Source organism: Trachypithecus francoisi, unplaced genomic scaffold (genome assembly GCF_009764315.1).
Source record: "Trachypithecus francoisi isolate TF-2019V2 unplaced genomic scaffold, Tfra_2.0 Lachesis_group8, whole genome shotgun sequence".
In the NCBI taxonomy this organism is placed as follows: Eukaryota; Metazoa; Chordata; class Mammalia; order Primates; family Cercopithecidae; genus Trachypithecus; species Trachypithecus francoisi.
The window spans coordinates 51,032,439-51,060,135 of NW_022681473.1; the positions used below are offsets into that span (position 1 = coordinate 51,032,439).

Consider the following 27,697-nt stretch of genomic DNA (forward strand, 5'->3'; position numbering starts at 1 on the left):
ATCGAAGATTAGAAAAAGAAAAGATCCACTAGAAGAAAAATGTAACCATTAATAAAAAAGTTGAAGGTACAAATAGAGCCCTATTTAAGATCCATTAAAAATAATTGAAATCAACATTTATCATCAAATATTTTAATTACCAAAGGAAAAGAAAGCATTCTGCAAGGAGCTAGGTTACATATTTCATGTAAAAAATATAGTCATAAGTAGATAAGGACTTCACTGTAATGAAAAACCACGTATATACCATAGAGTAAAAAAGCTGTATAATTTCTGTCTTTATACAGTCAAGTTTTTATCCAAATGCAAAGATGTTCATGAATTTTCAGTATGAAGAAATTTGGTCACCCACTAAAGGATCAGCATTGACTTCAAAAGTTACTTCAAAAAGAAATCTGATCTTAAAAGATAGACCTGAAAAAAAGATGATGCTATTAAAAATAGTATGAAATCCTGAATTAGTATGTATCTATTGAAGAGATAAGTAAACAAAAACAATAGAAAGAATTGTTTGTGATAGGAGTTGGGCATTAGGAAAATTGTTAGAATAAAAATAGATTAAAATAAATAAACTGAGTAACAAGTTAAATCAATGAAAAATGGAAGCAGTAATAGAGTAGGGCAGCACAAAAAACACACAAAAATTTCCCACAAAAGAGAATCAAAGATACTATTTTGATAATGAAATCTTTGTGGTTTATCTTAAATTGACAGCTAATCAAATTAAAAAGAAGACAGTTGCTAAAGGAAATTAAAATAAGCAAAACCCAAACCAAACAAATTAATTGTGTATACAATACCAAATAACATCTAGGGGAAAAAAAACCAAATTAACTATAAAAATTGAGAGATAAAAAGTAAAATGAAAGAATAAAAACCTAAGAGGACTAGGGTTAAAATAAGTGTAAGCTCAAACAATTTGGGGGAAGTAAAACAAAATAAAACACAAAAACAAAAAGAATGCTTCCAACTGGAATAATGCAATAATTTACTGGGAAATCTTTAAAAAGGCTAAAAATACTAAAAAGTAAATTTAAAAAATCACTAAAAAGGTATACTAATTAAAGGGAAGAAAAAGCAAATGAGATTTCAGACAAGGTGGAATTATGGTAAAAGTTAATAAAGTAAGCTAACTATGTTAATTATGTGACAAAAGTCAGCCTTAATAATGACAGCATAATGATATTATGTCTATAAGGCCCAAAGAACATAGCAACAAATCACTTATAAAAATCAAAGGGAAATTAGTAAGTATACAATTTTAGAACAAGGTATTAATACCCCATTATCAGAATATGATAAACTAATAAGAAAATGATAATAGACTGAGAAACATAATTAAACGTAATTAAACATTATACAGCAGAAAGGGTAGGTACTGCCAATAATTTAATAGATTGAACAACAAACAAACAAACAAACAAAAAACCCTGAAATGTTATTGCTGTTTCCTGATAAGATGGTTAATTAACATGTACTCCTCATCCTCTAAATTCAACCCAGGGAAACTTCAGAAGCAGAGGGAAGCACAGATCCAAGGAACTAACAGAGACACTGAAATAAAGAGGAGATCAAAGGCTATTCTGATCCAGGAAAAAGAGGATAGATGGAGTGATGAATCCTCCTCTTTCCCCTAGCCCAGTGGTGGGAGGATGGATTTGTGAGGACTGTTGGAGTTCTCTTTTATTTCCCCTCCTTTACGTCACCAAGGGAGGGTCCTTGCCTGTCCTGCAACCCAGATGTCTGCAGGAGTAGGCCAGTTCTATTCCTATTCCCATTCCCAGCCAGAGTAATCTCAGGGCAGCAGCATAAAGCCCTCTCAGGAGAGAAGGGGATAAATGAAGCCCAGCCTTCACTGGGTATACACTTCTTCATCCCTTGTGTTTCCAAACTTGCAGGGCTGGGGATTACAACCTAAGGAGATCACTTCCTCCTATTCCTGCTTTGTTCTAAGAGTGTCAGGATGAATCCTTAACTAGAGATATTGCCCAGTAGAAGAATGCAAATAGAAGAGTTGATAGCAGCGACATGATGCCTGGGCCTCGTCTCCTTCCTTTTCCTTATACACACCAGAAGGGGCACCACCTAGGATTTGGCCTTTCCCCATCATACACTTCCAGGCATAAGATTTATATCACCACAGAAACAGAAGACCACCTGCCACAGTAACTAGATCCCAAGGAGTACAACTAGCGAAAGAGGATGCAAGCTGAACATGAAGCAGCTTATTGCAACAGATGGATCAAAACTTTAACAGAAGCACAATACATATCCTCAAAGATAGGGAGGATGTTAGCAATATGAAGCAAGAACAAGAAATAGAGAAAAAGAACAAAATGTAAATTAGGTGTTAAACAAATATCCGTAATGGCTGTGGTATTCCTGCCAAAGATGCACAACCTGAATCTAATCATGAGGAAGCATCACACAGCCCCAGACTGAAGGAGAGTCTACACAGTAACTGCCTGGTACTCTTCAAAGGCATGAGTGTCATGAAAGTCAAGAAGGACTAAGAACCATTCCAGACTGAACAAGACTGAAGAGACCTGACAAGTAAATGCAGTATATAATCTTAGACTGGATCTTGAACCAGAATTTTTATTTTTGATTTGCTACAAAACTCTGCTGTATGATATGGTTGCCACCAGCTACATGTAGCTACTGTGTGATTGAAATGTGGCTAGTCTGAATTGAGATGTGCTGTAAGTGAAAAACACAATGGATCATATTATGAAAAGAAGAATGCAAAATGTCTCAATAATAAATTTTTATATTAATTGCATGTTAAAATGATACTACTTTGGATATACTGACTTAAATAAAATAGAACATTAAAATTAATTGCACTTGCTTCTGTTTAATTTTTTTAATGAGGCTATTAGAACACTTGAAATTACACACGTGGCTCATATTTGTGGTTTACATTATAGTAATATGAAACAGTATTGCTTTAGAGAACATTAGAGGTATAATGAGTATAATTTGAACAAGATATGTAGATTATAGTATTTTATCAATGTTAATGATAAGTACATTGTAATTTTGTAAAAGCATCCTTGTTCTCTTACAAAATATTACAAAAACATTCAGGAAATACACACTGAAGTATTTAGGGGTAAAAGGTCAGGCATGATGTCTGCTACTTATAAGAAATTCACAAAAAATAATGTGTATCTATATGGTGAGAGAATGATAAAGGAAATGTAAAATGTTAACAATTGTGGAATCTGGTGACAGGTAATCAGAAGTTTTGTGTGCCATTCTTGCAACTTTTATATAAATTTGAAGCTATTTCAACATAAAGGTTTATAATAAAACCCCCACAACAGTTGAACTAAACAACACAGTAGTTGGGGTAAAAACAGGATGATTAGCACTAAAGAAGGAATGAGCGGCCTAGGGATAAAACTCAGGAACTTCTCACTTGCTTTTTCTTCTGTTTAATTAATATATCTTTTTAGTGTTTTTGAGTTTGTTTTTTAGAATTTTTAGATGTTCTAAGCCTTTTTAAAGGCAGCAGTGAGGTAGGAAGGGAAAAAACACATAAAATAAACCCCAGATGATACGAAGGAAATGAGAAGAAGTGACAACATCTGAGTCAGTAGAGGCTCAGAAAGAGAAAAAAGGAGGAGGGGAAATATTGGACAAAAAATAAATCTCCCAGAATTAGAGGAAGAGGAAAGGCCTCATATTTAAAGGACCCATAGAGTAGAAAACTAGGTTTTATATTTTAAAATTATTATTATTTTTTGAGATAGAGTCTTGCTCTGTCAAGCAGGTTGGAGTGCAATGGCATGATCTCCGCTCACTGCAACCTCTGCCTCCTGGGTTCAAGCAATTCTCCTACCTCAGCCTCCTGAGTAGCTGGGATTACAGACATGCACCACCACTCCTGGCTAAGTTTTGTATTTTTAGTAGAGATGGGGTTTCACCATGTTGGTCAGGCTGGTCTCGAACTCCCGACCTCAGGTGATCCGCCCGCCTCAGCCTCCCAAAGCACCGGGATTATAGGTGTGAGCCACTGCGCCCAGCCGAAAACCAGGTTTTAAAAAGAAAAAAAACTACATCAAGTCACATTAACAGTGAAAATTAAGAACATCAAAGAGACAGCTAAAAAAAAAAAAAAAAAAAAAAGAAAGGAAAAGCAAAGCAGAGAGTCAGAGTAGATCACCTAAGAAGCAACCAGATTCAGACTGAGATTGGGCTTCTAAGCAGCTGGATAGAAGCACACAATGGACAATGGAAAAAAAGTGTTTCCGAACTCAGGTCTTATATCAGCCATCAGTCATTTAAATGTGAGAGCATAATAAAAAATTCTCAGGCATATAAGGCCTTAGGGGGTTTGCCTTGCAAAAATGTATTGTAAAAACACTCTTATAGAAAGTAGTGAAATAAGAAAAACACTAAAGAGCAATGGGTGAACAACACTTTAGTAATGTTTATGGTTGTGTGAAAAAGCAAAGACTAAAGAAAAACAAAAAAGAAATTATCCATACAATCCAGAAATAAAATTCTAGAAAATAACCAACATACAGTGTGTATTTGGGTACAGGGATAGTAGAGACCAAAGGAATCATAAAGTATGCTCAAGTACTTGTTTTGTTTACGAATTCAACAGAGATAAACATAAGTATGTGTCTTACATTAAAGGCAACCACCATAAGAACAATAAAAAATGGATCAAATCACTTTTAATCCAGCAGAAGAAAATAATTTAGGGAATGGAAAGAAAAGAAGGTGTTTTAAAAAAAAGAAACAACGAGAAAGTACAATCAGAAAATGTAAAATAACAGGGTAGAAAAATTATAGTAGGACAGCAATCACAATAAACATGGGGTAAATGGAATCAAACAAACAACAGGGCCCAGAGCGGCCATTCATGGACCAATGATACTTGTGTGTCACTAGGTAACACATAGCTTGGCACCCAACCACGAATAAGAAAACAGGCTTTTGAAAGTCAAGATAAGCTAGGTTATTAAAAAAAAAACGGCCGGGTGCGGTGGCTCAAGCCTGTAATCCCAGCACTTTGGGAGGCCGAGACGGGCGGATCACGAGGTCAGGAGATCGAGACCATCCTGGCTAACACGGTGAAACCCCGTCTCTACTAAAAATACAAAAACTAGCCGGGCGAGGTGGCGGGCGCCTGTAGTCCCAGCTACTCGGGAGGCTGAGGCAGGAGAATGGCATAAACTCGGGAGGCGGAGCTTGCAGTGAACTGAGATCTGGCCACTGCACTCCAGTCCGGGCGACAGAGCGAGACTCCGCCTCAGAAAAAACAACAACAACAACAACAACAACTCAGTAAGTACAAAAAAGCAGAAATTTTATATAACATACTATTTTATTGATACGGTTGGGATGTTTGTCCCCTCCAAATCTCATATTGAAATGTAACCTCCAGTGTTGGAGGTGGGGACTGATGGGAGGTGATTGGATCAGGCGGGGAGAACCCTCATGAGTGGCTTAGCTCTCTTCCCTTGGTGATGAGTGAATTCTCGCTCTGGTAGTTCACAGGAGATCTGGTTGTTTGGAAGAGTGTGGCACATTTTCCCTCTGTCCCTCACTCCCTCTCTCACCGTATGACATCGATTGCTTCTGCTTGGCCCTCAGCCCTGATTGTAGCCTCCTGAGGCCCTCACCAGAAACAGATGCTGGAGTCGGGCTTATACAGCGTGCAGCCAATTAAACCTCTTTTCTTTATAAAATACCCATTCACAGGTATTTCTTTATAGTGATGCAAAAATGGACTAACACACTTACAAAACAAAATAAACGAAATTAGGAACAAAGATATAAATCAAAACTCTCTGACTACTTAGAAATTTTGAAATACTCTGCTAATTAACAAATATATCAAGAAGACAAAGTGCACAAAAGCACTCTATTAAGAAAACAATGAAAATGAGAACTACAAATTAAATTCCCTGGGAAAGGCTCAGAGCTAAACTAAGAAAATTCACAGTTGTAAGTGCATATATTAATAATAAAACCATAAAGCAAAATGGGAAAATTAGCATACTAAGTAATCAATATAAAAATTCACCAAAGGAACAAAAGGATAACCCAAAAGAAATAGGAGAAGAGAACAATATATAAAAAAGTGGATGTATGTAAATTACTAATAGGATAACAGTAGCATTATCTAATAAGCTACAAAGCTTATTAGATAAAGCTAACACGGGTAAATTTAGCCAGGAAATAGAGAATGATCTTACTGCACTCTATAGCTGTATGCTAGAAACTATGAAATTCTAAATAAAATGGATAATTTTTTAAGGAAAAAGTAAAATTCGAAAACTGACATAAAAGAAAGAGCCTGACAAAAGCTCTCAGCATTTGCTTGTCTGTAAAGGATTTTATTTCTCCTTCACTTATGAAACTTAGTTGGGCTGGATATGAAATTCTGGGCTGAAAATTCTTTTCTTTAAGAATGTTGAATACTGGCCCCTAATCTCCTCCGGCTTGTAGAGTTTCTGCCGAGAGATCTGCTGTTAGTCTGATGGGCTTCCCTTTGTGGGTAACCTGACCTTTCTCTCTGGCTGCCTTAACATTTTTTTCTTCATTTCACTTGGTGAATCTGACAATTATGTGTCTTGGAATTGCTCTTCTCGAGGAGTATCTTTGTGGCATTCTCTGTATTTCCTGAATTTGAAAGTTGGCCTGCCTTGCTAGGTTGGGGAAGTTCTCCTGGATAATATCCCGCAGAGTGTTTTCCAGCTTGGTTCTATTCTCTCCATCACTTTCAGGTATACCAATCAAAGGTAGATTTGGTCTTTTCACATAGTCCTATATTTCTTGGAGGCTTAGTTTGTTTCTTTTTGCTCTTTTTTTCTCTAAACTTCTCTTCTCACTTCATTTCATTCATTTGATCTTCAATCACTGATACCCTTTCTTCCAGTTGATCGAATCGGCTACTGAAGCTTGTGCATTCGTCACGTAGTTCTTGTGCCATGGTTTTCAACTTCATCAGGTCATTTAAGGACTTCTCTACACTGGTTATTCTAGTTAGCCATTCATCTAATCTTTTTACAAGGTTTTCAGTTTCTTTGCGATGGGTTTGAACTTCCTCCTTTAGCTCGGAGAATTTTGATCGTCTGAAGCCTTCTTCTCTCAACTAGTCAAAGTCATTCTCCATCCAGCTTTGTCACCACCAGGCCTGCCCTACAAGAGCTCCTGAAGGAAGCACTAAACATGGAAAGGAACAACTGGTATCAGCCACTGCAAAAACATGCCAAATTTTAAAGACCATGGATGCTAGGAAGAAACTGCATCAACCAATGAGCAAAATAACTAGCTAACATCATAATGACAGGATCAAATTCACACATAACAATATTAATCCTAAACGTACATGGGCTAAATGATCCAATTAAAAGACACATACCGGCAAATTGGATAAAGACTCAAAACCCATCAGAGTGCTGTATTCAGGAGACCCATCTCACATGCAGAGACACACATAGGCTCAAAATAAAGGGATGGAGGAAGATCTACCAAGCAAATGGAAAACAAAAAAGGCAGGGGTTGAGATCCTGTCTCTGATAAAACAGACTTTAAACCAACAAAGATCAAAAGAGACAAAGAAGGCCATTACATAATGGTAAAGGGATCAATTCATCAGGAAGAGCTACCTATCCTAAATATATACACACCCAATACAGGAGCACCCAGATTCATACAGCAAGCCCTTAGAGACCTACAAAGAGACTTAGACTCCCACACAATATTAGTGGGAGACTTTAACACCCCACTGTCAACATTAGACAGATCAACAAGGCAGAAAGTTAACAAGGATATCCAGGGATTGAACTCATCTCTGCACCAAGTGGACCTAATAGACATCTATAGAACTCTCCACCCCAAATCAACAGAATATACATTCTTCTCAGCACCACATCACACTTATTCCAAAATTGACCACATAGTTGGAAGTAAAGCACTCCTCAGCAAATGTACAAGAACTGAAGTTATAACAAACTGTCTCTCAGACCACAGTGCAATCAAACTAGAACTCAGGATTAAGAAACTCACTCAGAACCACTCAACTACATGGAAACTGAACAGCCTGCTCCTGAATGACTACTGGGTACATAATGAAATGAAGGCAGAAATAAAGATGTTCTTTGAAACCAATGAGAACAAAGATACAAAATATCAGAATCTCTGGGACACATTTAAAGCGGTGTGTAGAGGGAAATTTATAGCACTAAATGCCCACAAGAGAAAGCAGGAAAGATCTAAAATCAACACCCTAACATCACAATTAAAAGAACTAGAGAGGCAAGAGCAAACACATTCAAAAGCTAGCAGAAGGCAAGAAATAACTAAGATCAGAGCAGAACTGAAGAAGATAGAGACACATAAAACCCTTCAAAAAATCAATGAATCCAGGTGCTGGTTTTTTGAAAAGATCACCAAAATTGATAGACCGCTAGCAAGACTAACAAAGAAGAAAAGAGAGAAGAATCAAATAGACGCAATAAAAAATGATAAAGGGGATATCACCACCAACCCCACACAAATACAAACTACCATCAGAGAATAAACACCTCTATGCAAATAAACTAGAAAACTTAGAAGAAATGGATAAATTCCTGGACATACACACCCTCCCAAGACTAAACCAGGAAGAAGTTGAATCCCTGAATAGACCAATAACAGGTTCTGAAATTGAGGCAATAATTAATAGCCTACCAACCAAAAAAAGTCCAGGACCTGACGGATTCACAGCCACATTCTACCAGAGGTACAAGGAGGAGCTGGTATCATTCCTTCTGAAACTATTCCAATTAATAGAAAAAGAGGGAATCTTCCCTAACTCATTTTATGAGGCCAGCATCATCCTGATACCAGGGACTGGCAGAGACACAACCAAAAAAAGAGAATTTTAGACCAATATACCTGATGAACATCCATGCAAAAATCCTCAACAAAATACTGGCAACCCAAATCCAGCAGCACATCAAAAAGCTTATCCACCATGATCAAGTGGGCTTCATCCCTGGGATGCAAGGCTGGTTCAACATATGCAAATCAATAAACATAATCCATCATATAAACAGAACCAAAGACAAAAACCACATGATTATCTCAATAGATGCAGAAAAGGCTTTTGACAAAATTCAACAGCCCTTCATGCTAAAAATTCTCAATAAATTCAGTATTGATGGGATGTATCTCAAAATAATAAGAGCTATTTATGACAAACCCACAGCCAATATGAATGGGCAAAAACTGGAAGCATTCCCTTTGAAAACTGGCACAAGACAGGAATGCCCTCTCTCACCACTCCTATTCAACATAGTGTTGGAAGTTCTGGCCAGGGCAATCATGCAGGAGAAAGAAATAAAGTGTATTCAATTAGGAAAAGAGGAAGTCAAATTGTCCCTATTTACAGATGACATGATTGTATATTTAGAAAACCCCATCATCTCAGCCCAAAATCTCCTTAAGTTGATAAGCAACTTCAGCAAAGTCTCGGGATACAAAATCAATGTGCAAAAATCACAAGCATTCTTATACACCAATAACAGACAGAGAGTCAAATCATGAGTGAACACCCATTCACAATTGCTTCAAAGAGAATAAAATACCTAGAAATCCAACTTACAAGGGATGTGAAGGACCTTTTCAAGGAGAACTACAAACCACTGCTCAATGAAATAAAAGAGGACACAAACAAATGGAAGAACATTCCATGCTCATTGATACGAAGAATCAATATCGTGAAAATGGCCATACTGCTCAAGGTAATTTATAGATTCAATGCCATCCCCATCAAGCTACCAATGACTTTCTTCACAGAATTGGAAAAAGCTACTTTAAAGTTCATATGGAACCAAAAAAGAGCCCACATTGCTAAGACAATCCTAAGCCAAAAGAACAAAGCTGGAGGCATCACGATACCTGACTTCAAACTATACTACAAGGCTACAGTAACCAAAACAGCATGGTACTGGTACCAAAACAGAGATATAAACCAATGGAACAGAACAGAGCCCTCAGAAATAATACCACACATCTATAACCATCTGATCTTCGACAAACCTGACAAAAACAAGAAATGGGGAAAGGATTCCCTATTTAATAAATGGTGCTGGGAAAACTGGCTAGTCATATGTAGAAAGCTGAAACTGAATCCCTTCCCTATACCTTACACAAAAATTAATTCAAGATGGATTAGAGACTTAAATGTTAGACCTAAAACCATAAAACCCCTAGAAGAAAACCTAGGCAATACCATTAAGGACATAGGCATGGGCAAGGACTTCATGTCTAAAACACCAAAAGCAATGGCAACAAAAGCCAAAATTGACAAATGGGATCTAATTAAACCAAAGAATTTCTGCACAGCAAAAGAAACTACCATCAGAGTGAACAGAATGGGAGAAAATTTTTACAATCTACCCGTCTGACAAAGGGCTAATATCCAGAATCTACAAAGAACTCAAACAAATTTACAAGAAAAAAACAACCCCATCAAAAAGTAGGTGAAGGATATGAACAGACACTTCTCAAAAGAAGATATTTATGCAGCCAACAGACACGTGAAAAAATGCTCATCATCACTCACCATCAGAGAAACACAAATCAAAACCACAATGAAATACCATCTCACACCAGTTAGAATGGCAATCATTAAAAAGTCAGGAAACAACAGGTGCTGGAGAGGATGTGGAGAAATAGGAACACTTTTACACTGTTGGTGGGACTGTAAACTAGTTCAACCATTGTGGAAGACAGTGTGGTGATTCCTCAAGTATCTGGAACTAGAAATACCGTTTGATCCAGCCATCCCATTACTGGGTATATACCCAAAGGATTCTAAATCATGCTGCTATAAAGACACATACACACATACGTTTATTGCAGCACTATTCACAATAGCAAAGACTTGGAACCGACCCAAATGTCCATCAATGACAAACTGGATTAAGAACATGTGGCACATACACACCATGGAATACTATGCAGCCATAAAAAAGGATGAGTTCATGTCCTTTGTAGGGACATGGATGAAGCTGGAAACCATCATTCTCAGAAAACTGTCACAAGCACAAAAAGCCAAACACTGCATGTTCTCACTCACAGGTGGGAATTGAATAATGAGAACACCTGGACACAGGGTGGGGAACATCACACACCGGGGCCTGTCGTGGGGTGGGGGGAGTGGGGAGGGATAGCATTAGGAGACATACCTAATGTAAATGATGAGTTAATGGGTGCAGCACACCAACATGGCACTTGTATACATATGTAACAAACCTGCACGTTGTGCACATGTACCCTAGAACTTAAAGTATAATAAAAAATAAAAATAAAAAAATAAAAGAAAGAGCCTGAATACACCAATAACTGAAGAAGAAATTGGATGATGATTTGGGGATGAGGATAGGGGAAAGTATTCAGTGTGTGTGGATAGTTCTTTTAAAGTCTCAATTACGAATAGAAACTGGTAGGTAGGAACTAACCAATTTTGTCCTCAAAGCTAGCATGGTCTTGAGACTGAAGTCAGATAAAGAGTTGATTTAAAAATCAGAAATTGTGTACTACTTTCACGCTTGCATGTAGATCTGAAGAATTTAATGACAATACTAATGGATTACCACTTTAAAGGAGAGGCATGGTAGAAAGGACTCTAGGGTCAGATGCACCCAGATTCAAAGCCAGATCCATCTCATAGCGGAAACCTGTGGCACAGCCAGTGCATCATTCTCCAGTTCCCTCTCTTTCTCTCTCCCTCTGTCTGTCTTCCCCTCCTTTTCTGTCTCTCTCTTCCCACTCCTCTCTCTCTCTGCCTCTCGTATCACACACCAGTTCGACCACAGATTTGCTCTATGAACTGGGCCAACTAGCCTCTCTGAGACCCAAATTTCTCTTCCATAAATCAGGAGGATAATATTCATCCTATGAGAGTAAGGTGAGAATTATTGAGAAAATGTATACAAAAATATAATGCTTTGTGAATAGTTTATAATTATGCATGCATACTAAAGGAAGAAAAAAAACCCATGATTAAATTAGGCTCATCACAGAATGGAAGAACAGTCTAGCAAATTGAAAACTAGTAATTATAATACTCCACAAAAAGAGATTGAATAGTAACAATTATTTGTTCATGTCAATAAGTGCTGAAATGGCATTAGAAAAATCCAACATCCATTAAAAAAAATTAAAAGTGTACATCTATATTTAACATCCTTAAACATCCTGGAAGCGAAGAGTCAACACTGTACATTGTCAGTGAACAAGTGGGAGACCACAGAAATCATGGAAGACTAATCAGAAAAAAAAAAAAAGAGAGAGAGAAAAACATGTTGTGTTTTACAGGCAAATTATTACTTTTATTTTTTATTTTGCTTATTTATCTTCTTAGAAATGAGGTCTCACTCTGTTGCCTGGGCTGGAGTGCAGTGGCAGTGTTACAATCATGGCTCATTGGCCTTATCCATGGGTTCAAGGATGGGTTCAAGCCATTCTCCTGCCTCAGCCTCCCAAGTAGTTGGGACTACAGGCATGCACCACCATGCCCAGCTAGGCAAATAGCTATTGATTACTTATGTAGCCCAAGAAATATTAGGTAAAACTATTAGAAAAAAGCATACAGGTACAATAAGTGGGAATAATGAGAGCATTTTTGTACACTAATTATAACCTGGTAGAAAGCATAATGAAAACTGGAAATCTCATTCATAATAACCAAAACACAAAATAATCCTAGGAATTAAGTTGATGAAGCATACGTAAGAATGAAACTGCAAAGCCTTCTTGGGAAAACAAAAATCATTTAGAAAAAATTAAAATTTGTTCAAGTCTCAGTTTTTATGGAAAGTAAATATATTTTTAAACCAGGAAACATTATCTGTGAAAATGCACTATTATTAAAGGGTGTCCTCTTATCCAAAATTTCAGAAACCCTCTATCTAATAATCTACTTTATAATATTGCTCCTTCGAATATGTTTTGGGTTAGATGACAGCCTAGTGTTGGCAAAGTGAGAAGGAGTTAGAAGATTTGGGAATAGGAACTAGATTGGCATCTGAGTTTAGCCACAGACCCAGAGAAAAGACATTCTCATTTGGGTGTTTTTAGGTCTTAGGTGAGCAATGGAAGGAGGCAGCATTTGAGTGGGGTGGGGGAGAGGAAGGCAATTCTGAGTGGATCAAAGGCAGCCTCAGTATAGTGGGGGTGTACAATCCTTTTTAAAATCCTACAGCAACATAAACTCCTATAGCAATAGCTGACTTTACTGTATTTGCTAGCTTTTCTTTTTATTTTGTCAAAATAATACATGTACAGAATCTAAGAATCAATTTCTGAAAGAGTGGCAATACCAGTCTTGGTCCCACAGGGAACAGAGGGCATACTCAAGTGGGGCAAGAGAAGTGAGTCTGATGAAGGGACAGTTTATAAGGGCCTGGCAGAGTCAAGGGAGTACAATAAGGAAAGGTGAAGCTCCCAGGGAGTTGTGACTACCCCTAAACCTGAGGAGAAGCAGTTTCAGGAACCAGGAGGGAGAGCTGAAGCTGGAAGACAGGATGGCTGGGCAGAAGCTGTAGCTGCTGGAAGAGGACCGCCCATCTGTAGCCTCCACTGACAGAGAGCAGTGGGTGGGTAGGTAGAGACCCTGACCTCACTCTTCTCTGTCCTTGGCTTCCCACTGACCAAATTCAGCTGGAATGCAGAGGGCGAGAAAGCCACTTGATGAGATCCCTCGAGGTCACCCTCCCAAAGCAGGATGGAGAGGAGAAGTGTGGATCTGGGGGTTAGAATGAAATCCCTAAAAAACACTCCTGTGCAAAGTACCTAAAACTACTGGAAAAAGTAAGAGAAATCCTCTGGGACTGAATCTGCTTTATTCATATAGTGTTATCTTTGTGGGATTTGGGGAAACAACAGAGATGTATGTGTTCAGCCTTCCTTGTTTAACTGGAAAATGTGATCATGGACTTTCCTTCTCCACTCCCAACCCATACACGGGTGAATGGTTGTCCTAAGACTTCCTTTCCAGAGAGGCAGAAGGAAGGCAAGAGAAAAAGGGTACAGAAGATACTTAATCTTTTCTCTTTTGCCCTTTCTTTCACTGAAACTGTGTATGACAACACATGTGTTGGGTGCCAAATTCTATTTCCTGGTGAAATCCCGTATTTGTGACTCAGCCTGGTGGCAGCAGCAGTGTCTCCTGTCCCATCATAGCACTGGCAGTGGCACAGCTGGGAGGCTCTGATGGGCAGACTTCTCAGTTTTGGGAGGGATTTCACAGTGATGAAAGAAGGAAGCAGTGGGATTATTGTTCATTGTATGTTTGTGGTGGTTCATTTTATGTGTCAACTGCACCATTGGGTGCCCAATTTATTTCTGGGTGCATCTGTGAGGATTTTCAGATGTGATTCACATTTGAATCAGGTAACTCAACAAAGGAGACTTCCCTCTCCAGTGTGTGTGGACCTCATCCAATCAATCAAGGGCCAAATAGAACAATATGCAGAGGAAGAAGAAATCCATTTCTTTACATCCTGCCTGCCTGCTTGACCAGGAACATTGGCCTTCTCCTGCTCTGGGACTGGGATTTACACCATTGGCTCCCTTTGTTCTCAGGCTTTTGGACTTCAACTAGAACCACACCGCTGGCTCTCCTGGGTCTCTGGTTTGCAGATGGCAGATTGTGGAACTTCTCAGCCCCCATAATCATGCGAACCAATTCCTCATAAAAAAAATTTATCTATCTATCTATCTGTCTATCTAATCTCTCATTTTTCTGTCTCCTACTGGTCTGTTTCTCTGGAGAATGGTAATATAATGATTAATTTTGTTTCTGCAGTTAGATTGAGGAAGAAGGGCTATGGTCCATATGGTATCACTGTTCAAGGCATGGTTTGGTTTTATTCATTAATGGGAAAAAACTAGACAAGCTAAACATTATAAAGTTAACAATTCCTCTCAAGGTAATTTTGAGATTTAGTGCAATTCCACTTAAAATGCTGACAGGATCCTTTCCAGAGCTTGATGAAATGATTTCAAAGACATTTGTAAAAAGAGAAAGATAATAATATTGAGGAATATTTTCAAAAGAAAGAGCACTTCCATTTCCAAGCCAGAAACCTAGCTTGTCAGCTATGATGCTTCTCTCTCTTTACTCCTCCGCATCCAGTCTGTGACAGAATGTACTGTTAAAAGAGATGTCAAATATACCAATTTTCTCCATTACCACTTTCACTGCTGTAGTCCAAGCCACACCACTGCCTGCTAACCGACTGCAATGTCCTCCTAGACCATCCTCCCACACACCACTGGCCCCATCCAAGCTGCTGTCCACCCAGCATCCACATATGGCCTTATCTTTCTTCTGGCCTAACCTCTTCAGCAGCTTTTCATTGCTCATCTCCCTCCACTCTCTTCCTTACTCATTTTGTAACTGCTTCTCGTTCATTCATCCATTCATTCCATACTATTTATTCAGAACTTTCAATGTGCCAGACAATGACTGACTCCCTGGGGAGACAAGGAGCAAAATCAGACTTGATTCATGCCAACACCCTAGTGGTTTTAAAGGCAAAGGACAATAAACATGAAAAAAGATTCAAGTGTGTTGGCAATTAAACCAATGCCAATTTAAGAGTAATTTTGAATAAATAATAAGTAAAATTTTAATGAAAATTTTAATTGAATGCTGAGGAGGCTAGGAGAAACAGACACATTTATTCATTACTGGTAATAAACTGAACTGATAGAAATGTTTTGGAGAAGAATCTGGCAAGACATCTCAAGGGCCACAAGAATCATCCATATCCTTTGATCCAGCAGTTTTAATCTTGGGAAATTATTTAAGGAAATAATTCCAAAGAAAGGAGAAGGATTGAGGAAGACTTTAAGTACAAAGTGTTGTGGTGGGTTTTTTTTTTTTTTTGACACAGAGTCTGACTCTGTCACTCACGCTAGAGTGCAGTGGTACAATCTTGACTCACTGCAACCTCTGCCTCCCGGGTTCAAGCGATTCTCGTGCCTCAGCCTCCTGAGTAGTTGGAATTACAGGCACACACCAGCATGCCTAGTGAGCTTTTGTATTTTTAGTAGAGATAGGGTTTCACCATGTTGGCTAGGCTGGCCTCAAACTCCTGACCTCAAGTGATCCACCTGCCTTGGCCTCCCAAAGTGCTGGGATTATAGGTGTGACCACCATGCCCGGCCTAAGTACAAAGTTTTTTATTGCAGTGCTTTCTACATTAGCAAAAGACCTGACATTACTTAAATGATCAATAAAACAATAGATAAGTTGCCTAGAACAAGCTGAATGAGCATGAATGCCTAGAATGAGCATGAAGACAAAATCAAATGCAAAAAGTAGAACACAGTGGGTTCAAATGTGATATAGATACTCTGTATATAGATGAATATATGAAGAAACAAAAGTAGTTGCTAAGTGTTAGAGTGGTGGTTTTTCATGTGATTGGACTTAATAATAATTTCCTAAATCCAGTGACCCAATAGAAAAGATGGCTGAATTACACTGTAAAATGAACTTTGATTATATAGAGTATATTTCCCAATTGCTGTATTTATATTTTAGGCAATGTATTGGCAAATGAAAAACATAATTGGCTCCTGGAAAAAATGTTCTTTTCATCAATGCATATCTGTTAAGCAGCATTAAAACCGATGTCATAACAAAAACGGGGGAAGCTATGCAGCTTACATTGTCAAGGGTGATGAAAGGGTGTCTATGGGATAGGAGCACTTGTCAAAAACCCAAGAGCTGTATTCAGAGCTACAGAGTAAAGAGACTCGGCATCTTTTAGGTAACTCCCAATCCCTTGGCAAAGACTGGGCATGTCTCCAGCCTCCAGGACACTCTTAAGTGGTAACACTGCCCAGTCATCTTGTTTCTGTGAAGCAACTGCTTCTGAGCTACAGTTGGGAGCTACAGACTCACAGTGCCTAGAACAGACATTGCAGGAGCTGGCAGTTCTTCTGACACTTTAGGGTCCATGAACTCCACTCAGGCTCAGTGAATCCAGCCAGACCTTCTCTTTCTGACTTCTAAGTTAGGATCTCTGCAACGTAGGCTTTTGTAGAGTGGGGCAAAGCTGTTTAGTATGGCACCAAATTTGGTACCAGTTGAGTTCATGTTAGTAAAGCAGGGCCTTATTAAAAGATGCTTTGTGTATACAATACTAATTTTCCTGCAGAGGACAGAGGATTGATTGCCTCCTGATAGCCTAGAGAGGAAGGCAAAAAGGAATCAGGAGACCTAAGCTTTGATTTTGTTTTGGACACTCTCTGGCTATGTCATCTGAGTCGGTAACTTCTTTGTGCTTCAGGAATTTTTCACTTATAAAATTAGGAGGTAAAACTTACATTATAAGTTAAAATGAATTTCTAGAACTACTAGATTAGAAGTGTTTCAAAAGGATTTCACTATTTCCAGATGACGAGCAGAGATCTATGGCATTACAATAGATACGGAATGCCAGAGATCATTTAGGTAATTCCCCTGCCTCCCTTCTTATCTAACCACATCGAGCCCCTCCTAGAGAGAACTCTGTGCTCTGATGGAGAGAAGCCCAGAAACAGCACTTGGAACAAACCACTTTGTATAATGGTTAAGAAGAGCCTCTGCAGATGTGGCCCACCTGCAGAGACTGGGTGTTTTCCCATCCTTCCTAGAGTGTCCAACATAAATTCCGAAGGGCAAGTTACCCAAAGAGTACTGAAAGCCAGACACCTTAGGCTGCTATCTTATCTATTGCAGAGGTTCTCAAAGTATGGATCACAGACCCCTGGGAACCCCGAGATCCTTTCAGGGGGTCTAGAAGGTGAAAACTATTTTTATAATAATGCTAAGACATTACTTCCCTTTGTAATGTATTGACATTAACTCTGTCACTGAGCATGGATCAAGGCAATGGCCCCAAACCATATTAGTAGCTGATGTATTTTTCACTGTCACATACCAACAGTAAAAAACAAAAGGGGTCCGTTTCACTTAAGAATGTCCTTGGAGGGTATTGGCAAGATGGCCAAATAGGAACAGCTCTGGTCTGCAGCTCACAGTGAGACCAACGCAGAAGGTGGGTGATTTCCAACTGAGGTATCCTGTTCATCTCATTGGGACTGGTTAGGCAGTGGACACAGCCCACAGAGGATGAGCAGAAACAAGATGGGGTGCAGCCTTGCCCAGAAAGTGCAAGCAGCTGGGGGCCTCCCTCTCCCAGCAAAGGGAAGCCATGAAGGACTGTGCTATCGGGCCCAGATACTACACTTTTCCCATAGTTATTGCAATCTGCAGACCAAGGGATTACCTCGTGTGCCTACACCACCAGGGTCCTGGGTTTCAATTACAAAACTGGGCGGCTTTTGGATTTGGGCAGCAAGCTAGCTGCAGGTTTTTTTTTTTTTCCATACCCCAGTGGCACCTGGAACTCCAGCAAGACAGAACCATTCACTCCCCTGGAAATGGGGCTGAAGCCAGTGAACCAAGTGGTCTTGCCCAGCAGGTCCCACTCCCATGGAACCCAGCAGTCTAAGAACTGCTGGCTGGAAATTCTTACTGCCAGCACAGCAGTCTGAAGTTGACCTGGGATGATTGAGGTTGGTGCAGGGAGGGGCATCCACTATTACTGAGGCTTGAGTAGTCAGTTTTCCCCTGACAGTGCTAAGGAGGCTGGGAAGTTCAGACTGGGCAGAACTCAACACAGCATGGCAAAACAACTGTGGCCAGACTGCCTCTCTAAATTCCTCCTCACAGGGCAGGGCATCTCTGAAAGAAAGGCGGCAGGCCCAGTCAGGGGCTTATAGATAAAACTCCCATCTCCCGGAGACAGATCACCTTGGGGAAGGGGCGGCTGTGGGCCCACCTTCAGCGGATTTAAACATTCCCGCCCGCAGGCCCTGAAGAGTGCAGCAGACCCTAACAAGGATGCAGAAAAAGCCTTTGGTAAAATTCAACAGCCCTTCATGCTAAAAACTCTCAATAAACTAGGTATTGATAGAACATATCTCAAAATAATAAGAGCTATTTAAGACAAACCCATAACCAATATCATATTGAATGGGCAAAAGCTGGAAGCATTTCCCTTGAAAACCAGCACAAGACAAGGATGCCCTCTCTCACCACTCCTATTCAACATAGTATTGGAAGTTCTGGCCAGGGCAGTCAGGCAAGAGAAAGAAATAAAGGGTATTCAAACAGGAAGAGAGGAAGTCAAATTGTCTCTATTTGCAGATGACATGATTGTATATTTAGAAAACTCCATCATCTCAGCCCAAAATCTCAAGCTGATAAGCAACTTCAGCAAAGTCTCAGGATACAAAATAATTGTGCAAAAATCACAAACATTCCTATACACCAATAATAGGCAAGCAGAGAGCCAAATCATGAGTGAATTCCCATTCACAATTGCTACAAAGAGAATAAAATACCTAGGAATACAACTTACAAGGGACATGAAGGACCTCTTCAAGGAAAACTACAAACCACTGCTCAAGGAAACAAGAGAGGACACAAACAAATGGAAAAAGATTCCATGCTCATGGATAGGAAGAATTAATATTGTGAAAATGGCCATACTGCCCAAAGCAATTTATAGATTCAATGTTATTCCCATCAAGCTACCACTAAGTTTCTTCAAAAAACTAGAAAAAACTACTTTAAATTTCATATGGAACTAAAAAAGAGCCCGTATAGGCAAGACAATCCTAAGCAAAAAGAACAAAGCTGGAGGCATCATGCTACCTGACTTCAAACTATACTACAAGGCCACAGTAACCAAAGCAGCATGGTACTGGTACCAAAACAGATATATAGACCAATGGAACAGAACAGAGGCCTCAGAAATAACACCACACATCTACAACCCTCTAATCTTTGACAAACCTGACAAAAGCAATGGGGAAAGGATTCTCTATTTAATAAATGGTACTGGGAAAACTGCCTAGCCATATGCACAAAACAGAAACTGGACCCCTTCCTTATATCTTATACAAAAATTAACTCAGGATAGATTAAAGACTTAAATGTAAAACCTAAAAGTATAAAAACTCTAGAAGAAGATCTAGGCAATATCATTCAGAACATAGGCATGGGCAAAACTTCATGACTAAAACACCAAAAGCAATGGCAACAAAAGCCAAAATTGACAAATGGGATCTTACTAAACTAAAGAGCTTCAGCACAGCAAAAGAAACTAGCATCAGAGTGAACAAGCAACCTACAGAATGGGAGAAAATTTTTTGCAATCTATCCATCTGACAAATGGCTAATATCCAGAATCTACAAGGAACTTAAACAAATTTACAAGATAAAAATAAACAACCCCATCAAAAAGTGGGCAAAGGATATGAACAGACATTTCTCAAAAGAAGAAATTTATGTGGCCAACAAACATATGAAAAAGCTCATCATCACTGGTCATTAGGAAAATGCAAATCAAAACTACAGTGAGATACCATCTCATGCCAGTTAGAATGGCGATCATTAAAAAGTGAGGAAACAACAGACGCTGGAGAGGATATGGAGAAATAGGAATGCTTTTACACTGTTGGTAGGAATGTAAATTAGTTCAACCATTGTGGAACACAATGTGGCAATTCTCAAGGGTCTGGAACCAGAAATACCATTTGACCTAGCGATCCCATTACTGGGTATATACCCAAAGAATTAAAAATCATCCTACTATAAATACACACGCACACATATGTTTATTGTAGCACTGTTTACAACAGCTAAGACTTGGAACCAACCCAAATGCCCATCAATGATAGACTGGATAAAGAAAATATGGCACATATATACCACGGAATACTATGCAGCCATAAAAAAGAATGAGTTCATGTTCTTTGCAGGGGTATGGATGAAGTTGGAAATCATCATCCGGAGCAAACTAACACAGGAACAGAAAACCAAACAGCATGTTCTCACTTGTAAGTGGGAGTTGAACAATGGGAACACATGGACACAGGGAGGGAAACATCACACACCAGGGCCTGTCTGGAGGTGAGGGGCAAGGGGAGGGAGAGCATTAGGACAAATACCTAATGCACATGGGGCTTAAAACCTAGATGACGGGTTGATAGGTGCAGCAAAACCACCATGGCACATGTATACCTATGCAAAAAACCTGCACATTCTGTACACATATCCCAGAACTTAAAGTTAAAAAAAAAAGAAAGTCCTTGAAAAAACAATAAAAATGATTAATTTCATTAGATCTCTGTCTTTGAGTACACACCTTTTTATTATTCTGTGTGACTCATTGGGAACTATGCAGAAGCACTTCTGCTATATGCTGAAGTACTGTGATTGTCTTGAATAAAAGCACTTATGCGACTCTTTGAGGTGCGAGCTGGACTAGCCACTTTTTATGTTCATAAAACATCATTTTCACTTGAAAGGACAAATGACAGACAAATTATGGTTATTCAGACTTGGGAATTTGGCCTACATTATCTAAAAAATAAAGTGAGCCTGTCACTTCAAGGAAAACAACTGACAGTATTTGTTGCCAGTGATAAAATTTGAGCTTTCAAGCAAAACCCAGAATTTTAGAAAACTTGTATTCATTATTATGAACTTGATAGCTTTCCAATATTAAATACTTTTCTGATGAGGTTGGTAGTGATATTAATGGATATGGCTTTTCATATTGTTTAATAAACTGTGTCAACACTTGGACAATCTGCATAACTCAGTAAACCAATATTTTCCAAATGATCAACATAAGATGTTACAAAACCATGCATTTGTAAAAGATCCATTTAAAGTAGAAGGTAAAGCAATGACTTTTACTGTAGGAGTACAAGTTCACTGATACAGTTTCATATTCCACATTGTAATTAACCTTTTAAAAAACAACAATTTGCAGAGTTCTGGTGTAGGATCAAAGATTATCTATAATTATCGGAAAAGGTTATTAAAATACTCTTCCCCTTTCCAATTACATAGTGATATGAGACAGAATTTTCTTCACATACTGCAACCAAAAAAAAAGATTTTTAAAAATCTATGTGAATCTACTTTCAAAGTTGAATGCAGAAACAAAGGCAAATGGGAATCCAGGTGTCTTCTATTAAGCCAGAAGAAAAGACAGTTGCAAAAACTTAAAACATTGATCCTCTTTTCACATTTCTTTTGTTTTGAACAATATAGGTATTTTCACAAAATATGTTCTTTATATTAACCTGTAATGAGTTTATTATTTTTAATTTACTAGGTTTATTTTAAAAATAAATAATATTTTTAAATTTCTCAGTTTTAATTTTTGATATATGGAAGATTGATGGCTATAACCCATATAAACCACTTATGTTGGGATCCTCAAAGATTTTTTAAGCATGTAAAAGGGGTCCTCAGATTTAAAAGCTTGAGAACCACTGTCCTAAGATCACTGTAGAGAAAGCAGCGTTTTGGATGACTAATAAAGGACAGGGGGCTTGGCAACTGCCAGCTTGCACTGTTGTGGGAAGCTTCTCTGGGCATGATGATAGAGATTGGTTATCAAGACAGCATCACCTCTGCAGTGGCAAAAGGAAATTCATCTATTACTTAAGTCTGATAGAAATAACTTTTGAGAACATTAAATTTTCAAGGTCCTGATTAGATCCTCCCCCATGCCCTTTTAAATGGCTCTAGTCTCCCTGAGTGTTCACTCCTTTTCCTACATGGAAGGTTTGGCTCACACTCTCCTCATTACTGCCCATCACGACTAGGTGAAGGCTAGATATCTGCTTCCCAGGTCATAATGAATGCCACTCTGAGTTCAACAATCAGTACATAGTGCTTGGGAAGGCAACAGGCACTAAGAATCAAAGATAAGCACAGCATCACTTTTGTCCTGGAGGACTTCTCAGTCTAGTGGGAAAGAAATATTTTTTAAAAAATAATTGCAGTATGATATGTTAAGTGTTATTCTGTACAAGTGACCAAATTTTCCCAACCAAAAATTAGGACACAATCTGATAGACAATTTCTATCAGACATAATGCCAGAAATGGAACAATCCTAGAAGATCTGGAACACACGTCTGCTATGATTACTAAGAAACTCTCAACTCCACAGAAATTCGGTATAGATTTGTACTTGATTTGGCCCAAAGACCCAAAAACAATTTTTTTTCACCTCCTCCCTAAATTCTGGGAAATGACAGTGGCAGAATAGAAAAGGTCAAGAAACTTCTTAGGATCACAAAAGATGAGTAATGGGCCCCTAACATTTTATTTCCTCTGGTTAGTGGATAAGAGAGGCTGGAGGAAATTTTTTCCATCACGCTTGTTCCAAGTGTTTTCTTTCCCCTAGGCAGGCAGACAGTCCAAGTTTCTTCGTACAGCTGATGCAGATCAGGCTGAATCTCAGAGTCAGAAGAATGAACTAGAAAGAGGCTTCTAAGATCCCAAGCCTTGATTGCATGTGGGTAACATTAAACAATAGAGCTCTTGATTTGCCAACAAATGTCGGAGTCCCCTCTGGGTGGGCTGCGTGGGGATCATGGAGGTTCTGATCTGGTCTGAGTCTTAAGTCCCAATCATGTGCCTTTTTCTCCCCCTTTCCTTTGGGACCTGAGCCAAATCCCTCTTTTTAATCTCTCTCTCTCCCATTCCTACTGTTCTTCCTGAACTGTGGCAACTCCAAAGCAAAATGCACAAGAACAAAACAGACAATGAACAGAAAAAGCAGGCTCAGTGCCACACACGGACATCCTGCCACCCACAGAGAGAATGGGCAACATGCAACCCAAACAAAAGGCAGGCCTAGGAGCCTGACAAACCCCTTTGGATTTGGATCCATTACTTACATCTCAATGTGGGCAAATAATGACATCTCTCTGTTCCCCAGTAAACATATCCACAAAAACACATTACTTTGAGGATTAAACACTAGAACATATTTAGAAATGCTTGGTTCACAGTAAGTCCACTTTTCTTAGTCTTCACATCTTTCTGCATGACTATTTGGTTAGTGTCTGTCTCTCCACCAGCCGCTGAGTGGCTTGAGAATGGGGGGTGCATCTTTTTTTTTTTGTTCCATATGATAACTCTAGAGCTGAGCACAGTGCCTGGCACATGTTAGGTATTTGTTGAGACAGTTATATGATAAAGTGGAATTAGTAGGATCTACTTAAAAAATAGTCAGCTTTGGGTCTCCTGACAATTCTCATGGCTTTGTTTTGGCTATCTTGATAACAATGTGATGAAAGGATTTTTTTTTTTTTTTTTTTTTGAGTCAGAGTCTCACTCTGCTGCCCAGGCTAGAGTGTACTGGCGTGATCATGGCTCACTGCAGCCTTGAACTCCTGGGCTTAAGATCCTCCTGTCTTAGCCTCCTGAGTAGCTAGGACTACAGGCAAGACTACAGGACTACAGGCATGTGCCACCATGCCCAGTTAATTTTAAAATGTTGCTATGTTGCTTAGGCAGGTATCTAATTCCTAGCCTCAAAGGATCCTCCCATATCAGCCTCCCAAAGCACTGGGAGTACAAGCTTGAGCCACTGTGCCTGGCCCCTCGTGAAGGGATTTCAAGGTGGCATCTGAAGTCAGTAGAAAAAGGGCATGCTGACTAATTACCAACAGCTATGATAGTAGAGCATTTGTTGACCTTAACCTGTAGAGTCAAGGGCAGGTTCCTTTTGCCAGGTATTTCCAGCAGGTCTGTCATGGAATTCATGGATAGGGTCATGGCAAGGGGCATTGAGGTTACCAAATGCCTGACCTGAAGATAAGCAGCATGACTTCAGAAATATTTTTAAAAATCACAGATAAGAAAGCACAATGCTAGGGCTGGGCGCAGTGGCTCATGCCTGTAATTCCAGCATTTTGGGAGATCAAGGTGGGTGGATCACCTGAGGTCAGGTGTTCAAGACCAGCCTGGCCAACATGGCGAAACCCCATCTCTACTAAAAATACAAAAATTAGTTGGGCACAGTAGTCCATATCTGTAATCCCAGCTACTCAGGAGGCTGAGGCACGAGAATCGTTTGAACCTGGGAGGCAGATATTGCAGTGAGCCGAGATTGTGCCACTGCACTCCAGCCTCGGCAACAGAGTGAGACTCCGTCTCAAAAAAAAGGCACAACACTATGCAAAGAAGCTGAAAGTATACCCGTATAATGTCTGCCTGTCTTGATGAATATACGTACTTGGAATGTGCATTTCATGAACCAGCTGATACTAGGGAGCAGATCTGACATGCTGTAGCTAGTGTGCCCCACAACCAGACAGAACTTTGACCATGTGCTTTTCCTCAAACCACAGAGTGGCCACTCTACTCACGAGGGTAATCCTTTGGGTGTGTCTTCTCAGACCAATTCCCATAAAATGTGAGTCTGTACTTGGCAGTTCCGCAGGCACAGCAGTCTAAGATGGGTTTGTCAGTCACCCCATCAAATGTGGAATCTGAAACAGTCAGAAGAGTCACCAAGTTAGAAAGCAAATGTGGGTTGTACATAAGGTGGTGCTATTGTGATCTCATTTTATCCTTAACCCTTAGGAAAAGAAGATGCAGTTTTCTTTAGTTAATAAGACTTAGAGCCAGATCAGTACTTGGGCAATAAAGGATTCTGTATGTCTTTAAGTATGGTAATATTTTGAAAAAAACAATCAGAGCTTTTTCCCTAATAACTTAAGAAGATCTGTGGGAACAATAACCCACAGGTTATTCGAGAATATTTAAGATGGGGGCTATGTTGAAAAGTCAGGGGTAAAATTTACTCAATCATCCTTTCCGGATCTTCGTCTCCTTCCCCACCCCTCTCACAACAGGACTTCTCTAACAAATTTTAAGAGGAATACACATGTGTGCTTTCTTTAGGAAATATTCTCTGGGACCAAAATGACAGGACCAGAAGGAGTGACTTTAAAGCAGAGCAGTGAAAATAAATGGAGAGATATAAAGAACTACTGAAGCGGGGGGGTGGGGGGGGAAGGCATGCATATATAATCACGTCACTTCTTATCAGGCTTTCAGAGACTTCACTGGGAGGGGTGGGAGGTGGAAACGTGTTCATAAGCTCAGGTTTACTGTACTTCTGGGTATAGAAGCAGCCAGGAAAAACTTGATTCCCTCTCGGCCCTCATTTTTAGCTGTGAATAGCTGATAAGTGGGGAAAGAGAGATTACATGAAATAAATTCAGTATTTCTGATTGTCAAACCCACATCTCTAGCTGCACATTGTTGCTTTTAGTCTGTTCTGCTTCCTGCAAGATGAAAACAATGACTACAGATGTAACTTGCTTCAGTTGCTTTTTTTCACTTCCTCTAGTAGTATTAACATAAATGGTTTTTTTTCTTTGCAGTTGGACATTTATTCTTAAATATTATACAAAGAGTAGTAACAAAGAATGTTAAAATCATTGTGAGTGTTAGGAAGAGCATTTTATAAGACTTCCTTTTGGAATTTACTGGGTTGATTTGGTTTAAATATATAAAATCCATGATAGATAGAAGTGAATTCTAGGTTCTAGGGTGGAGATGAAAGCATGAGACATCATAACAATAACTACAAAATATTGAGTCCTTTTATGTGCTGTTTTCTTTCCATATATTGTCTCATTTAATCCTAACAATGCTAGGAGGTGAGTACTTTTTCTATTCCCATTTTACAGATCAGTAAATTGAGGTAGATTAGGTAACCTGTTCAAGGTCACAGGGTTAGTGAACACGGCCGGCAGAACTGGAGGCCAGGTCTTTTTGGGTCCAGAACTCATGTCCTTAATCTCTGCACTACATTACTCCAGGAAAGACCTCATCTGGATAGGTCTGCATAGATAGCAAAGAGAGAAAACTTTTTTATTGTTTCTGTGTTGCTTTTTCCAAATGAAGAAAGATGCACTTAAAAAAAAAAAATGCCTTCCTACATAGCTCTAGGATTTCTAAATCAGAGATACATGCTGAGGTTTCAATTGTAACTACTGGGGGCTATTAAATGAGGCAGCAATAGTCTCTACAAAAACCAAAAGAAGGCCAACTGGTAGCTTTGCCTTATCAAAAGGGCTTTCAGATATAGGTGGTAAGCTTAAAGATAATTCTGAGGGTTCAAAGGGATGCATAATAAACCTTTTGGATTTTCAAAGGAAAATAAGCTTCCATTTGAAAAATACATTTTTAAGCTTCCATTTGAGAAATGAATTTTTAAGTTTGAAAATAAAAACAGATATACTGTTTTCCTACTGAGGAAAAGCCTATTGAAAATGAATCAGGCTTTCAAAGGGCAGTGATAAGAATCGTCCACTTACTCCTCTTCTAACCACAGCAGGGCCTGCCAACCATGGGTAATTTCAGGCTATAGAGCATCTCCAGAGCTGCCCTCTCTCTCCATTTCCACTCTAAATCCACTGACTTCCTTTGTAACTCTCTTCCCGAATTCTTTGTTCCTCTTCCCTTTTTCTTCCTTTTCTCATTATCCCATTTCTGTTGAAATTTCCCTCTTTTTTCTGTGTTTCCCTTCATTTTGCCTTTTTTTTGGTCTCTTTTCTTTAATTGTTTGTGACATGGTATTAAAGCATGTGTATGCAGGGTCGGGCACAGCAGCTCATGCCTGTAATTCCACACTTTGGGAGGCAGAGATAAGCGGATCACTTGAGGTCAGGAATTCGAGACCAGCCTGGCCAACATGGCAAATCTCTATTTAGTTCTTACTTGTGAGACAGAGATCTTTTCATCTTTAGCAGAGATGAAACCCCATCTCTACTAAAATTACAAAAAT

The 27,697-nt window shown here is 39.1% G+C and overlaps 1 protein-coding gene across 1 annotated transcript in view; it reads right to left on the bottom strand.

The window, feature by feature from the left end:
* Window positions 1-27,697, bottom strand: part of SPON1 (spondin 1) — a 316,933-nt gene that overhangs the window by 166,530 nt on the left and 122,706 nt on the right. The window contains exon 5 of the mRNA XM_033204547.1: window positions 25,266-25,388. Within this exon, the coding sequence (XP_033060438.1) occupies window positions 25,266-25,388 (123 nt within the window). The remainder of the gene's footprint in view (window positions 1-25,265; window positions 25,389-27,697) is intronic.